This window comes from Saccostrea cucullata, unplaced genomic scaffold (genome assembly GCF_032062105.1).
Source record: "Saccostrea cucullata isolate Sc308-1 unplaced genomic scaffold, CSIRO_AGI_Scuc_v1 ctg14361, whole genome shotgun sequence".
Lineage (NCBI taxonomy): Eukaryota > Metazoa > Mollusca > Bivalvia > Ostreida > Ostreidae > Saccostrea > Saccostrea cuccullata.
In genome coordinates, this window is record NW_026920022.1 from 1 (window position 1) to 16,168 (window position 16,168).

Consider the following 16,168-nt stretch of genomic DNA (forward strand, 5'->3'; position numbering starts at 1 on the left):
CCAGGGTTAGGGGTTCTGGTGTTAGGGCGGGGCTTTATTGATTATATAGTGAAAATACATTATTTCTTTGAAAATCTTCTTCTCTGCTCCTGGGTATTAAATAAACTAACCAAGTACATACTTATAATGGAGAAGAATGCCTCTTCCAAAATTGTGAATTTTATGACACCAGGGACAGGGGTTCTGGTGTTAAGGCGGGGCTCTGTTGATTATATAGTGAAAATACATTAATTCTTGGAAAATCTTCTTCTATGCTCCTGCTTATTAAATAAACTAACGAAGTATATAGTAAAAATGAGGAGGAATGCCTCTTCCAAAATTATGAATTTTATGGCTCCAGGGTCAGGGGTTCTGGTGTTAGGGCGGGGCTCTATGATTATATAGGGAAAATAGTACATTAATTCTTTGAAAATCTTCTTCTCTGCTCCTGCTAATTAAATAAACTAACTAAGTATATAGTAAAAATGAGGAAGAATGTCTTTTCCAAAATTATGAATTTTATGGCCCCAGGGTCAGGGGTTCAGGTGTTAGGGCGGGGCTCTATTGATTATATAGTGAAAATACATCAATTCTTTGAAAATCTTCTTCTCTGCTCCTAGGTATTAAATAAACTTACTAAGTATATAGTTATGATAAGGAAGATTGCCTCTTCCAAAATTGTGAATTTTATGGCCCCAGGGTCAGGGGTTCTGGTCTTAGGAAGGGGCTGTTTTGATTATATAGTGAAAATACATTAAATCTTTGAATATTTTCTTCTCTGATCCTGGATATTTAGCAGATGAACTACCTAATATAGAGCTTTGATGAGCAAGGGCCATTCTTCCTGAATTGTGAATTTCAAGGCCCCAGGGTCAGGGGTACCATAGAGAGGGGGTCTACTTATATACTGAAAATGAATTACAATGTAATTGTTTGATATCTGATCCTTGGTATTAATCAAACATTTTTGATAAGGAAGGGTGCCTTTTCCAAAATTGTGAAATGTGTGGACCAAGGGTCAGGGGTTCATGTGTGGTAGTGGCACTACTGATTATTGCTGAATATTACTGATTAGTTGAAATGCATTTTTTGTTTCCCTACTCTGTTTATGGGTATAAAGTAACCAAACGAAACATGCTAAGTGTATATTTATGATTAGCAATGGTGTCTCTTTCAAAATTGTGAATGCCATGGCGTCTAGTTTAAAACATAAACCAAATTCAATCGTTGGAAAGTTGTTGCATGATGCTCAGGTGACCTATAAGGCCCATGGGCCTCTTGTTTTAAATGTCATAAAATATGGCTATTTCATTCCATTTTAATGTTGCCTCCAACAGCATGTCTCACTAATAACAATTCTGCATTACAGCATGGACAATTTGTTGAGGGTGCTACTAATGAGCTCTTAGTTTCAGGAGACGACTAAACCTTATGTAGCAAACCCTTTATCTGTGTCGGTTAATTCTGCTGGTAAATGTAGATTGATATTAGACCTCAGGCATGTTCATCAATTTATTGAAAAGAAAAAAAATTTAAAATCGAAGGCTTTGGTAATGCATTACTATTGGTAATAAAGAATGGATTTATGTACAAATTTGATTTAATGTCAGGGTACCACCATGTAGAAATACATGATTCGCATCAAAAATATCTTGGTTTCTCATGGAAAATTGGAGATCAAAATACGTTAGAAACATAGTTTCTAATCTTTGTTCTTAAGAACATTTTTTTGTATTTTGCACTCCATTGACATGATCATAGATTGACCTGAACCACGTGTTCGAAGTGAAATGCAAACATGCATTTGGCATAAACGTATTCAATCAACAAATGGTCAGTTGCTCGCGGTTAGATCCTCTGTGCGCATTAATAGCAAGAGCCATATAAGGCAAACAAAGGATTGTCAGAGTAGATGATATTACATGTACACGTTTTTTTACCAGCGTTTCGGTCGCCAGTGATCTCTAATTTTTGCCGTAAACTATGATATATTTCTATTTACCCCCCCCCCCCCCCTCTTTAGTCACCCTTTTCTGTTGAAAATCATGAAAGTCTTTCAGAAAAGTCTGGAAACACATTTTTCACAGGACATGTTTTCAAAAGAATTAAACGGACTATAGCAATTTCTTGTTTACTGCCAATTTTATTTATAAATCGGTTCTAACCTATGATCTTTGAATAGGTAAACCTAAACCATGTGTCTTGAATTTAAATCACAATATATACTGAAAGGAAAAAGAAACGCAGGGTAAACAATTGAGGTGAATTAAATTAGAATTTCATAAAATATTTTTTTGTTTTCCTATCTAACTTTAAAAATCATCTTTCACAAAGATATAACCAAATTCCCATTTGATTTTGTCCAATAATTTATGAGTTATTGAAGCTCAAATGACGATACCCCCCAAAAGTGAAAATCGAAAACTCTCATTATCTTCAATGTCTCTCCAGTGCATCTGTCAGAGCCTTACTTCTCCTTTGCATGGAATTTCATCAGAGTGTTTATCTTTCAAACCGTGGCTATACTGGGCATGTGTAACCACGCAAAAAAAATAGTCAAACGGCGTGCGCATGCGCCAGTGAGAGGAATACAACAGTAAGTTGACTGGCTCAAAAAACCAAATAGCAGAATTGTTTTCTTTCAAATGTCTTATGAATTAAATGATTATAATCGTCTACTTTATAAATGGCTGTTTTTGTGGTAGTTAGGTGTCGATTTAAGAGATGGCAGGACGAATAACCCACTGGTAACATGGCTCTGTTTCGCGTTAACGTCATCGTCACGGTTGATTGAAAACCACCCCAGACCCTTTCTGACAACTGGTGACAAGTTTTATGGGGGATGATTTACAAGAAACTGGTTAGTAAACCGTTATTGCCTTTTTCATTCATTAGGCAATTCGAAAACAAGACCCCATTGAACTTCCGTAAACTGTACCAAGATTGCAAGAAATTCATAATGTCTCTTAATATTGAAAAACGATGTGCATGCCTCATATGCATCAATGAATGCAACAAGATTTGTTGACAAACTCGTCGTTATCAAATTGCACGTGTTTTGGGCTTTTTAGCGTTTTCCTTACGTGACGTCATAAATTTTACGGTTGAGTAATTCTGAATACTGATTTTGGTGTACAGTAACTAAATTTCTCTTCTGACCAATTTTCGTAATTTTCGGTCATGTGGTTAATTTTTTTCCGAACATTATGTTACCCTGCGTTTCTTTTTCCTTTCAGTATATAACAATAGTAGGAGTGAGCAGCTAGTCACAATATTCCGGATAGACTTTTAAAAGCTCACGATAGATGGCGTTCGGAGAACGCTAAAGATGGTAATATTTACATTGAAACATCTCTATCACTAGAAATTGGGGGAGGGGAGCCAAATACTAAACGAAGACATTTATATCATAGAAATGGGTAAATGCAAGTGAGCACGTAATTATTAGATCGCTAGAGTTTTTGCGTCGTTGTGCTTACTGTAAACCAACTGTTATTCGCAACGACTTTATTTCGCGATTTTCCAGGGGTAAACTAAGTAGCGACGACTTATTTTCGCGATCAAGCTTTTTTCGACGTTGTAAATAGACAGAGAGACTTTAAGTGCTGGTTCGTGGCGAGAAATATTCGCGATGATGAGACTGTCGCGAACTTCGCGAAAATTTCTTGAATACGCGAATAAAAGTTGGTTTACAGAATCATAATTTTCAGCTTCTCTGGAACACTATCAGGTACCAATTTTAACCGATTATGGGATAATTAAGGAACCTGTGGGTGAATTGGGGGGGGGAGGGATTAAATTTATGGCCCCTCCCCCGGGTCCTCAGGGATGGGTCTTAAACCATCAAAATTAATGTAATCTTTTAAAATTATCTAATTTACTTTTGGGCTCACTTTTGTACTTATATGACACTCTTTTTTGTTTTTCTCAACTGTTCGCAATACTTTTGGTTCAATTTGTTTTGCCAAAATTAGTGGAGATCTTCGTTTTCTTTACATGATTTTCTGAACAGTGTTTTGAGTACTCTTCAAACATTTCTTCCCTAATTTCAAACTTCCCATGCCAGTTTTTACATTACAGTAAAACTCGGTTATTACGAAGTCACTGGGACCTAAGAAATTACTTTCTTATATCCGTAATTCATTATATCCATACAAGGAATCGTTAAATTTATATAGCTGGGAATCCAAAAGAACTTCGCCATATCCGTGTTCGAACTAAACGAGTTTTGCTGTACACTGTGAGTGTGAGTATTTGAAGCTATAATCCTATTTATGCCCCCGTAAACGAAGTTTCGAGGGTATATAGTTTTTATCTCACCTGAGCCGAAGGAGCTTTTCAGATCACATTTTGTCCGGCGTCCGTCTGTCTGTAAACTTTTCACATTTTCGACTTCTTAAGAATCGCTGGGCCAATTTCAACCAAACTTGCGACAAAGCATCCTTGGGTGAAAGGAATTCAAGTTTGTTCAAGTGAAGGACCACGCCTTTATTCAAGGGGAGATAATTGGGAATTGATGATAATTTAGTGGCATGTTTTAAAAATCTTCTTCTCAAGAACCACTGTACCAGGAAAGATGACACTTATGGGGAAACATCCTCAAGTAGTGCAGATTCAAGTTTGTTCAAATCATGATGCCGGGGGTAGGGCGGGGCCAAAATGGCCGACCAAAGTTTTACATAGAAATATATAGGAAAATTCTTACAAAATCTTCTTCTCAAGAATAACAAAGCCATAATTGATCATATTTATATGGAAGCATCCTCAGGTAGTGTAGATTCAAGTTTGTTCAAATCATGACCCCCGGGGAAAGGGCGGGGCCAAAATGGCCAATCAAAGTTTTACATAGACATATATAGGAAAAATCTTTAAAAATCATCTTCTCAAGAATAGCAAAGCCATGATTGGTCATGGGGCTACTCTGAGATTTAAACTTTTCAATAATAAACCATTTTCTACTTTTTCCTAGCCACAGTGCTCAGGTGAGCGATGTGGCCCATGGGCCTCTTGTTGTCGTGTCCGTCCGTCTGTCTGTCTGTTTGTTCGAAAAAACTTTAACCTTTCCCCTAACTTTTTATTTATTGGAGCTATGACTTACATATTTTACATGTGTATTCCTTGTGACAAGACCTTTTTTGGGGTACCACCAATTTTGACTCTTTAAGCTTGACCTTGAAGTTTACCCACTTTTACACAAAAATTCCAAACTTTTACTTTAGCCATATCTTTTGAACAGTAAATACCAGGACATTTTTACTTTCACATAATGTATTCTTTGTTGAAAGACCTTTCATTGGATACCTCCAACTTTGACCTTTTGACCTTGACTTTGAAGATTTTGGTACTTTTCAAAAAACTTTAACCTTGGCCCTAACTTTTGAACGGTAAGGGATGGGGCTTTCATACTTCACATATGTAATCATTCTGAGAAAGCCCTTCATTGGATACCAAGAACCTTGACCAATGACCATTGAGTCTTGACCTACTTTAAATAAGCAAACTTTTACCATAACTTTTAAAGGGCTGAGGTTATTGCTTTCATACTTCACATATTTAATCCTTGTGACAAGACCTTTCATTTGATAGCAAGACCTTTGACCCTTTGACACCTTGACCTTGGAGTTTGACGTTCTTTTAAAAAAAAATTTAACCTTGGCTATAACTTCTGAATGGTTAGGCTAGGGCTTTCATACTTTGCAAATGTATTCCATGTGGCAAGACCTTTCATTGGATACCAATTACCTTGACTTTGACTTTGGAGATTTTAGTCCTTATGAAAAAATTTTAACCTTGGCCATAACTTTTGAACGCTAAGGGCTAGTGATCTAATACTTCAGGCCGGAATTAAAAATATCTTTATTTCCCCTAACCCGACCCTAAATTCTCAACATGGGTCGGTAGGTAGGTAAACAATTTTATTTTCTGACAGCAGCCTTGAAAATACATTCTAAAATTTAATGGAAAATTACATTTATAGATAAGAAAAGTACCAAATAAAGTTATTTGTGAACAAATTCCTAAGTATCATACATATGCCGTTTAAAAGCAAAATTCATGATTAATTAATTCACAAATGTGATTTAGATGAACTTGTGAAATATCTCACGCCAGAGTACATTTATATAAATCGAATAAAAAAAGACAAGGTTCTGAAATACGCAAAGACTGGACAACCGAGTATATTTTTTCAAACCTTCAATCACCCTCCAGTGCTTATGTATAGACAGTCAATGTACTTTTTGAGGGCCATGAGATTTGCAGTGGTTCTAGAGCATTTTGCTTTGGCGTTAAGGCGTAAGTGGTTAATTTTAAGTCGCAGGTTTGAATACCAATGAGGAACGTCGAAAACGGTCCTTCAAAAGGGACCATAAAAACTTTTGTCCAGTGTCGCAAAAGATGCTGGCTCAAAAAAGATCCCACTGCTTAATGGCAAAAAAGTGCGTAGTATGTCTAAATTTGGGGCAATGGGGGAAATGTTCAAATGTCGTCCCAACAAATCTCGAAGGGATTAAAAGCAAAGAAACAACGCATTTTCAAGTACCTAATTAAAGAAAATGACACTGGACGTCTCAGGAAGCTGAATTATGATTTCAAAACTATTCGGAAAGAGTATTTAAACAATATTTAAATGAACCAAACCGAATCTACAAATGATAAAAATGCTATATAAAACAATGTCATAGTCACGAAGTAAATGAAGGCATGAAAAAGTACAACTGAATTATATTTATCAGGATGAATATGCAGACATATTTATAACAACTCCTATGATTCCATAATGGCATATAGTTAACATAGGAACATAGATGAATTGTTTTAGTAGATCAAAACTCAAATAAAATAAAATGCAGTGAAATTGAATGATGTGTTCACCAGATGGGCCCCTCGTCTGCTCATGAGGCTTGCTTTTCCATGTATTACGTACCTGAAATTCAACAGACAGATTTGATTGTTCATTGTTTTCGAAAATTTATTCACTCACATGGAGACGCCAAGACACCTCCGAAACATTCTTAATTAGTCATGGTAAATTTTATTCTCAAATTGTTTCAAGAGTGAAAAATTCTAGTTAGCTAAAGGCGTAAGATTGAGACATCGCCATAGTTTTGTGAAGAACTACTTCTCTGTAATCACATCTGGGCGCTATTTTGTTTCCATCAAATGCTTGAAAATCAAAGTAGAACAATGTCGGCCGTTGTATTTTATAATCAATTAAAAAAAAATTTGAATCATCTTATTTAAAAAATCTTTTCAGTCGGCGCGTTTTAGTTGGGTCGGTCGCGTTAGGGGAAACAAAGGTATTTTTTATTTTGGCCTCACATATGTAATCCTTGTGAGAAGACCCTTCATTGGATACCAAGAACATTGACCTTTTGACCTTGACGTTTGATCTACTTTTAAATAGCAAACCTTGACCATTACTTTGAAAGGATAAGGGCTTGTGTTTTCATACTTTACGTATTTAATCCTTGTGACAAGACTTTTCATTTGATAGCAAGACCTTTGACCTTGGAGTTTGACCTACTTTGAAAATTTTTAATCTTGGCCATAACTTCTGAACGGTGAGGTCTTGGACTTTTTTTGTGGCAAGATCTTTCATTGGATACCAATGACCTTGACCTTGAAGATTTCTGTACTGATGAAAACACTTTAATCTTGGCCTTATTTTCATATTTCACAATTGTATTTCCAGTGAGAAAAACCCTACTTTTGGTAACAATATATTAATTTTGCACTTAAGAAAAGTTTAAGCTTTACGGGGGCATCAGTGTTTTACAAACACATCTTGTTCTGTAATGATGTAACCCCACGTTTTTAGCCCGACCTTTGGGGGTTTTTTTAATGGCCTGGGTTGCCTCTGCTGTTCGTTTTGGTTTTACCAGTTCAGTTTTTGCTTTCTGACTTAATGTAAGATTGTACCAGGTGGTGATGGTTCTTTTGGTGAAATATCCATTTCAATGACCTTCTCTCTTGGTAGAACCATGGAAGAGATGTGGCTTGCATATGTAGATGTGCATCAGAAAATTCAGATTACTTTATCTTTTCGGGATTTTCGGCACTTCGAGTTTTGGGGGAGCGTGGGGTATGTGAGCTTGCTCACTTTTTCTTTCATTTGACACAGTATGCCATAAATAATGACATCTCACCAACAAAGACACCGAAAGTTGGGGACAATAAGTTTGCTTGATTTAACATTTGAACAGCTACTGGTCCTGTACCAGTAGCCGTCTAAAAATGGAGGTTTTTCTTTCATTGCTTCACTATTTGACATAATTTGGAGATAAGACTTGGCATATATAAAGCTTTACTCTTGCTCTATCAGAATATATAATTTTTTTGCTAGTCCTACTTATGAAACTTTGTTTTCATACCGTTAAAGAGCGGTAGGGTAGGACGCCATTTTCCCGTATGCACTGTACCAGTTACCGTCTACGTCATTTCTAATGATTCTGGGGCCTCCTGCAGGGGAATTATATTCGCACTCACTCGTAGGTTTAACATTTTGTCTGAGGCAAATCTTTTTATGGCATAAGTATACCTTAATGATACTACACAGTATTGTTGCCCTTGACATTAAGATGGGTCAATACCTTGACCTAGGTCATACCTTCAAGGTCAAGGTCATAATGCACTTAGGTAATAAAATTTTATCTGGGTCATAACTTTTTACTGCATGGACAGTTTTTGATAATATTTCACAGTGTTGTTGTCTATCACCAAAGGATAAGTCATGACCTTGACTGAAGGTCATATCTTCAAGATCAAGGTCATACTGTACCTAGGTGCTGAAATTTAGCACTGGCCATAATTTTTTACTGCATGGACAGTTTTTGATAATATTTCACAGTGTTGTTGCCTATCACCAAAGGATAAGTCTTGACCTTGACCAAAGGTCATATCTTCAAGGTCAAGGTCATACTGTACCTAGGTGCTGAAATTTAGCACTGGTCATAACTTTTTACTGCATGGACAGTTTTTGATATTTCACAGTGTTGTTGCAGATCATCCACGTCATACAGCGGGATTCGCAAGAATCATCAGATCTTTGCGCCCGCCGCTCTAACCATTGTGCCACGTCAGCGGCTCTACTACTGCATGAATGGATTTTGATAATGATTCATAGGATTGTTGTCATCACTCATGACCCAAGGATAAGTCATAATTCCATGGTTAAATTCATACTGTATTCTCCCTTGTCATTGATATGAAATGTCATTGCATTTTATTCCTTTTAACATAGCAAATGATGCTCTATAATATGACACACCGATCAGTATTTTCTCATCACAGTCTTTGCTCACCACCGCCAATATCTATTATAATCATATGTAATAGTTCTACTCTTCAAATAAAGACAAACACTCATCACACATGTACTCCTCATTCTCACCCAATCCAATATTTGAACAGCTCCTGTGCACCCATCCATCACATAGATTACATTGCACCCATTCAACAAAATCACTCTCCGTCTCTGCAACCGGATCAATCCCATTACACACTAAGCATACATCACTAGTTTTGCTTTGTTTTCTCATTCTTTTCCTTTCTCTGATAACCCTTTTCCTTTCCTTGTCTCTCTCTGCTTCTTTTTTCTTTTCTACCCTTTCTGTCTTCTTTTTTTCAGCCATCAATCGTTTCTCTTCCGAAATTCTCTCTTTCTCTTCTCTTTTCTTAATTCTCTCAATCTTCCTGTTTTCTTTATCCTCTTCCGTCTTTTTTACAGCTTCTTCCTTTTCTTCCATTTGAAGTATGATAGCCTCTCCTTCAAATATGAAATATTATTTGTTATTCTATTTTTATTACCGGGAGCAGGAGGTCAGTAGACCTCTCCCATAAATGGTACGATATTTAGGGGCATATTGCATGCATTTGAAATTAGAATACATAAGATTTTGAGGGAAATTTATGTGAAAACAGAAAAAAATACACGAGATTACCAGTTAGTACTCTTGCTTCCGTAATAAGTTTTGCGCTTGCTCTTTTTAGTTGCTGACTTTTCACAGGAGGGACCAAAATTGCCCCAAGTTTTTCAGGAATCAATCCACTTCGTACTAATGGATTTGTCAATGAAGCAATGGAGCATACGTCCACGTCTATTGAATCCCCACACTTGTCACACAAAATCTGTATGCTGCGTGAATCTGTTTGATATTAACAAAGAATTGTTTACAGATGTTTAGTGGGAAATTATAGTAAGTAGGTGAATAAACTACTAGATTGTATGTTTAATACAGATGAATGTACATGCATGCATCACCCGAATTAGAGCTAGTAGTTTCTTTATTTTTCTCTGAGGCGTCTGTCTGTGATTGTATTTGTGTTTTATCAACAGCACCTATGTCAACTGGATACATTCCAGCCTTTCGGAAAGCAGCCTTTACCCGTGCCGGAGAGCATACACTATCAATGGCTGTGCTGAAATGATGATTATTGCAACAGTTTTTAGAGAACTATTTAATTGACGCTTGATACCTAGTTATTTTATTGCAATTAACTAAGAATTAATCTATATATCCTACCAGGTTTATGAGATTGATAACTGCTCGTTATTTTACCCGACCAGTTGCACAATTCCCTCTTAGTCATTGGACATAAAAGGAAATATTTAGAGTTCAAAATGATTTCATTAAGATATCTACCTTAAAAGGGCGGGGAACTTAGCTTTCCCTATCTGGACATTACTGCTAAGGTAGCCTAACACAGAAGCCAGAGACGCCAACTTCTCCTTCAAAGGACCAAATATGCCCACGTCTAAAGGCTGAAGAATATGTGTGGTATGGGGAGGAAGACCGATGATATGAATATCATGAGAAATCGACAGCTTCAACAAAGACAGCGAGATGTGCGAATCGTGGTTATCGAAGGTTAATAGAACTGGCCTCCTGCTACCGCAAAATGGAATGAAAATTTTCTCAAACCACAATTCGAACAACTCGCTGTCCATGTATCCACTGTCAGACGACCCATATAACCAGTTTGCGGGTACACCCTCCGTGAAGTTTCTATGAGGTAACGATCCTTCAAAGATGAGATATGTAGGAAGGACCCTACCATCTCCTGCTACACATATGTGGGCCTGTCAAGAAAAAGGGAATAGAAATAAGAAGAAAAAGAAATTTACAGAAAACACCTCGGTTGTCAATGCTTTTCTCCGGATGAAAATTCTAAATAATACCCTCAGCTAAATACTAATATATATACATCTACCAATCAAAGGGAGTGATGTATTTTTTTATTATTATTTTCTGATCATCCATTGTCCGTCGTCTGTCTGTTATACCTTTACTACTCGACTTCAAACCAGTTTGTCATGAAAGATACCGTTATATGGGAATTGGTCAAATTCCTCTGCTGATATGCGTGGGTTCCCTTGTTCACAATGACTTTTTTCTTGCTCTTTTCCTTTCCTAAGATATAGATATAAGTAAAACATTGGACACATATTAGAAACTTAGGACAACTTATCTTAAATGTCCTATTCATGACGATACATCAAAACTGATTTGTGGGGGACAATCGTTTCAGTGCTTTTTAGTGCCGATTAATCACACGTGCTTTTCGCGCGTGTTTTGTTGTTCTAAAAACATGATAATTTTATCTTTATGTAGGTATAAAAAAGAAAACTGATTTGGAAAACTACTCATCAATGCGCTAGCCTACAGTACATGGTGAAGCTTTCCGGCAAATTTTCGTTTCATGCCATCATTAATATATATATGTAATGTGCAGAAATTAAATAAGTATTTGTGAGCCATTTTACCCATTGAATATACTGTGATGATTGATATGCCTTTGGTGTCACAAAATTTGATTTTCTTGCCAACATGACATCATTTTCCACACGTAAATGCCCTTAATTGTACAGTGTAAATTGACCTGAGAAGCATACCACTAAATCCTGTCTCGTCGCAGTTAAAAATCTGCGACGGTTTGTCTTTCAGTTCTAAATTCTTCATCGTATCCTCTAGGAGGGTGAAGTATTGTTTCATGACAGTCCAATTGGACATGCGGGAGCGGGCCTTATCCTGTGTCTCTGGAGTCCTCTCAGCAAGCAGGGGGTATCTGCGAAAGAAATTCCTACACCACTTGTCCGATGGGCCTTTATCTAGGTTAAAAAGTGTGTCACGCCCACTTTCCTTTACAATAGCGACGACATAGGACTGAAATCGACGATAGGTCTTCATTATAATACAGAAACACTCTTTTGTTACATATTTTATTCACAAGTTATTAGTCAATAAATATTTTTACTCATATTTGACATTTTTTTATCTAGATAATATTGTCTAATTTTCTGTATTCATAATTAATTTAGCTTTCTTTGATTATGAATAATTGTAGTTTTTTCCAATTGAAACTTTTGTTTGGATGTATATGAATTATGTTGAATTTGTATTCATGTAGATATGTCATTGGAATGTGCAGGTCTGGTCTAATGGTTTTGGTAAAGATTCCAGCAAACCAATTTTAATCAAACTCAGTGGCGGATTTAAGGGGGGGCGCACCCGGCGCGCCCCCCCCCCTAAAATTGTCAAAATTAATGTAAATCACAGTTTTGTCTAGAAAATGTAAATATGTATACTTGATAGACCTCATTTTTACCCTACAAAATCTCTAGAATTCAGGAGCTTCCGGGGGCTGGGCCCCCACCAGGGCTTTCCCCTGGACCCACTGGGGGCCTAAAGGCGGCCCCCAGACCCCTTGCCTACTTTTGGCGCCCCCTCTAACTTCAATTCCTGGATCCGCGCCTGAAACTTCTTCCTTGAGTGAAGGCAAAAGCACAAAAGGAGGAAAATTCATATTCATAAGAAAGGATTCAAAATTAAGCGGCCAGATAGCTCAGTATAGATAGAGCGCCTAGCATGAGATCCTTGGAAACGTCTTTGGATCAAATCTCGGTGTGGCACATTACATTTTTTTCGCTTCCTAATTACATATGTAAGTCATATTAGGAAATCAATAGCCGGTTTTTATATACATTTTTTCAGTAAAGTAAATCATAAAAAGATGCATTAATGAGGAAATAAATGTATGTATTGACCCTAAAAGTGTGATCAGGAAAGATTTTAGTTGAATTTCCTCCACATGTATAATACAGTGATAGGTCATCGGTGGGGAGGGTGTGTGTTGTGTTGGCCTTAAATCGCCTTGATCATATAATTTTTGGACATTTATATACGCACCTTCAGCATTTTCCGAGTGATCGGAAATCCTCTGGTGCTCATATGATTTATATATTCCACCAGACTACTTTCTTCCTCCTCAGACAACATTTTAGATAGTCCTTTGCTTGATTTTTTGTATTTTTCTTTAACTTTGTCGCATATTGTAGACCTCGGGACATTATACTCCCTTGCAGCCTGGTATGGATTTAGTTTTTTGCATTTTACATCTCCCGCCGCCTTCTCCATTGTCTCGGCAGAATACTGCCGTTTCGACATTTTCTCTAAAATGATCGGATGATTCATAAAAATGTTCTATCTAAACCTAACACCCCCCCCCCACTCACACTTTAAAATTTGATATATATAGATTTATTTTATACACCTGTGAAACGTGAAGATCCAAGTTAGAATCCCCCCTTTCCAATCCCCTTAATTGTGTGTCACGGTCGTAAGAGGCAATTGAATGGAGAGAGAGAGGGAGGGGGGGTTAGAATGAAACGGGAAAACCAGAGATCCCGTGTCACAGCAGGTGTAGAACGATAAAAGTCCCTCTATATACTACTATACTGTTCAGTTTCAGATGACAAACAATTTTCTGAGTAATACATAAATCCCCTATTGACCCTCAGTTACAACTTGAGTGCGTCATTAAAAGTGTAATAATCGTCACCCTGAAAACGCGATCAGCAACGCGGATGTTGTGGAACATTATTGGTATAGACCTACATGCAGTACGAAAACTTCACTATGTATCAATATGAAATTATTTCAAATTTGAATGTTAATTCAATTGAATATTACAAAATTTGGTCTCTCTCTCTCTTTCTTTCTCTCCCTCTCTCTCTCTCCCTCTCTCCGGCGGCATATGTACATGGCAAGAAATAGGCCTAGCCCGTAATTTATACTTTTATCATGACAATATATGGTAGATGCCTACTAGATGATAAGATCTAACCCCCACTAATCTGATTATATCCTACATTCACTCATGTAGACGGGTGAGCTAGGGAATCGTATTAATATATTTTTTTTAATTCAGATGCCCCTTTCACTTCCCACAGAATTTTTTGATAAAGGAAAGAAAATTTGTTTGAGCTTTTCCCACATTTCATTTGCTTATATCAAGAATATAAATGTTGACAGGGCTTTGTTTTTACCGAGGCTGACCCCTTGAAAAAAAATGGATGTTTCTTTTTTCACGCAATAATTTCATTTCAATTCATTAAGTGTGAATATCTAGCTACAAACGCTATTTTGGTAGGAATTTAAATGTAAACAGAAGTTGAGAGACAAAAAAACACACACATACACACACAAAATCCAGGAAATAATTTTGTTCTGTGCAAACTGCATAGGTAGACAATTGCAATCATTCCAGTATCAGCTCTCCCATAATTGAGAAAAAATATAGAAATTGTCTTTTCGCATCATGTTGAAGAAATACAATAAAATAAACAAACGCGTTACTGATCGCATCTTAGTTCACGATAACGCGTTTATAGGGGTGCTTTGAGATAAAAAATAGAACAAAACCTCAGTTTCAAAGTTGTGACGTCACTTCCCCACATCATAAACAAGAAGATTATTCGGACGAAACACTGTTTTTGTAAAGTATACCACTATAATATTATCTCTAATGTATGGTAAGTTACTCATGTTTACCTTTCTGTTTGCAGCAGACGATCTTTAAGAAAAATCTCGAAAAATCGCATTTTAAACACGCGAAATGACGTAATAGACGGTAACTGGTACTAGACGGCTACTGGTACAGTACCAGTAGTACCAGGGGTTTTATATTGGCTAGGTTTCAAGTGTCTAGTCCTTCCATTTGATACCAATAATTTTAATCTTGGCCTTCAGGCCTTGGAGTTTGAGTAACATTAAACATTTTGAAAACTCAAACTGTTGGCGATAACTTTTGATCAGCTGACTCTAGGCCTTTTATATTTCATGAGTGCATTTCTCAGTACAAGGCCTTCCCCTGAGTAGCTTTAACTCGACCCATTTGAATTTTGGCCTACATGTACATTTAACTTGTAAGTTGGACATAATGTATTAATGGTTAGTGCTTGGTCTTCATATTTCACAGGGTTATTCATTGAGACAAGTCCTTTCTTTGGGAAACAACATTTTTAGCTCTACTGGTCAGAGACCAGAAGAGCTTATGCGATAGTAATGCGTCCGGCGTCCGTCCGTCTGTCTGATTGTCTATCCGTCTGTCCGTCTGTCTGTAAACAATTTTTCAAAATGCTACTCCTCCTACAGTTTTGGTCTAATTTCAATATAGCTTGGCACACAAGTAGACTACACTAAGATACATAATTCTTTGTATCGGTTTTTGATTTCGATGAACGGTGTTGCCGTGGTTACTAAAAATAGAAATTTCTGTGAAATTCTTTCAAAATGCTACTCCTCCTACAGTTTTGGTCTGATTTCAGTATAACTTGGCACACAAGTAGAATACACTAAGATACATAATTCTCTGTATCGGTTTTTGATTTCGATGAACGGTGTTGCCGTGGTTACTAAAAATAGAAATTTGTGTGAAATTCTTTCAAAATGCTACTCTTCCTACAGTTTTGGTCTGATTTCAGTATAACTTGGCACACAAGTAGAATACACTAAGATACATAATTCTGTTTATCGGTTTTGATTTCGATGCACGGTGTTGCCGTGGTTACTAAAAATAGAAATTTCTGTGAAATTCTTTCAAAATGCTACTCCTCCTACAGTTTTGGTCTGATTTCAGTATAACTTGGTACACAAGTAGAATACACTAAGATACATAATTCTCTGTATCGGTTTTTGATTTCGATGAACGGTGTTGCCGTGGTTACAAAAAATAGAAATTTCTGTGAAATTCGTTCAAAATGCTACTCCTCCTACAGTTTTGGTCTGATTTCAGTATAATTTGGCACACAAGTAGAATACACTAAGATACATAAATCTGTGTATTGGTTTTTGATTTAGATGAACGGTGTTGCCGTGGTTACTAAAAATAGAAATATCTGTAAAATTGT

At 36.7% G+C, this 16,168-nt stretch overlaps 1 protein-coding gene across 1 annotated transcript; it reads right to left on the reverse strand.

Moving 5' to 3' along the window:
* Nucleotides 1-9,317: 9,317 nt before the first annotated feature.
* On the reverse strand, nucleotides 9,318-13,714 carry LOC134241805 (uncharacterized). The gene is made up of 7 exons (XM_062723827.1): nucleotides 13,167-13,714; nucleotides 11,873-12,143; nucleotides 11,305-11,390; nucleotides 10,623-11,059; nucleotides 10,241-10,398; nucleotides 9,921-10,124; nucleotides 9,318-9,745 (listed from the first exon to the last, which is right to left on the reverse strand). The coding sequence occupies exons 1-7, from the start codon at nucleotides 13,449-13,451 to the stop codon at nucleotides 9,318-9,320; spliced, it is 1,869 nt and encodes a 622-aa protein (XP_062579811.1). The 5' UTR covers nucleotides 13,452-13,714.
* Nucleotides 13,715-16,168: the final 2,454 nt, after the last annotated feature.

Bases quoted from the DNA above. Each gene is read 5' to 3' on its own strand.
- LOC134241805 (XM_062723827.1), bottom strand. From the start codon at position 13,451: ATGAATCATCCGATCATTTTAGAGAAAATGTCGAAACGGCAGTATTCT. The intron at 11,060-11,304 runs GTATCTTTCATG...TTTTCTTGACAG, and splicing joins TGACCAATTCCCATATAACG to GCCCACATATGTGTAGCAGG. The intron at 9,746-9,920 runs GTAATCTCGTGT...TCATATTTGAAG, and splicing joins GGAAGCAAGAGTACTAACTG to GAGAGGCTATCATACTTCAA.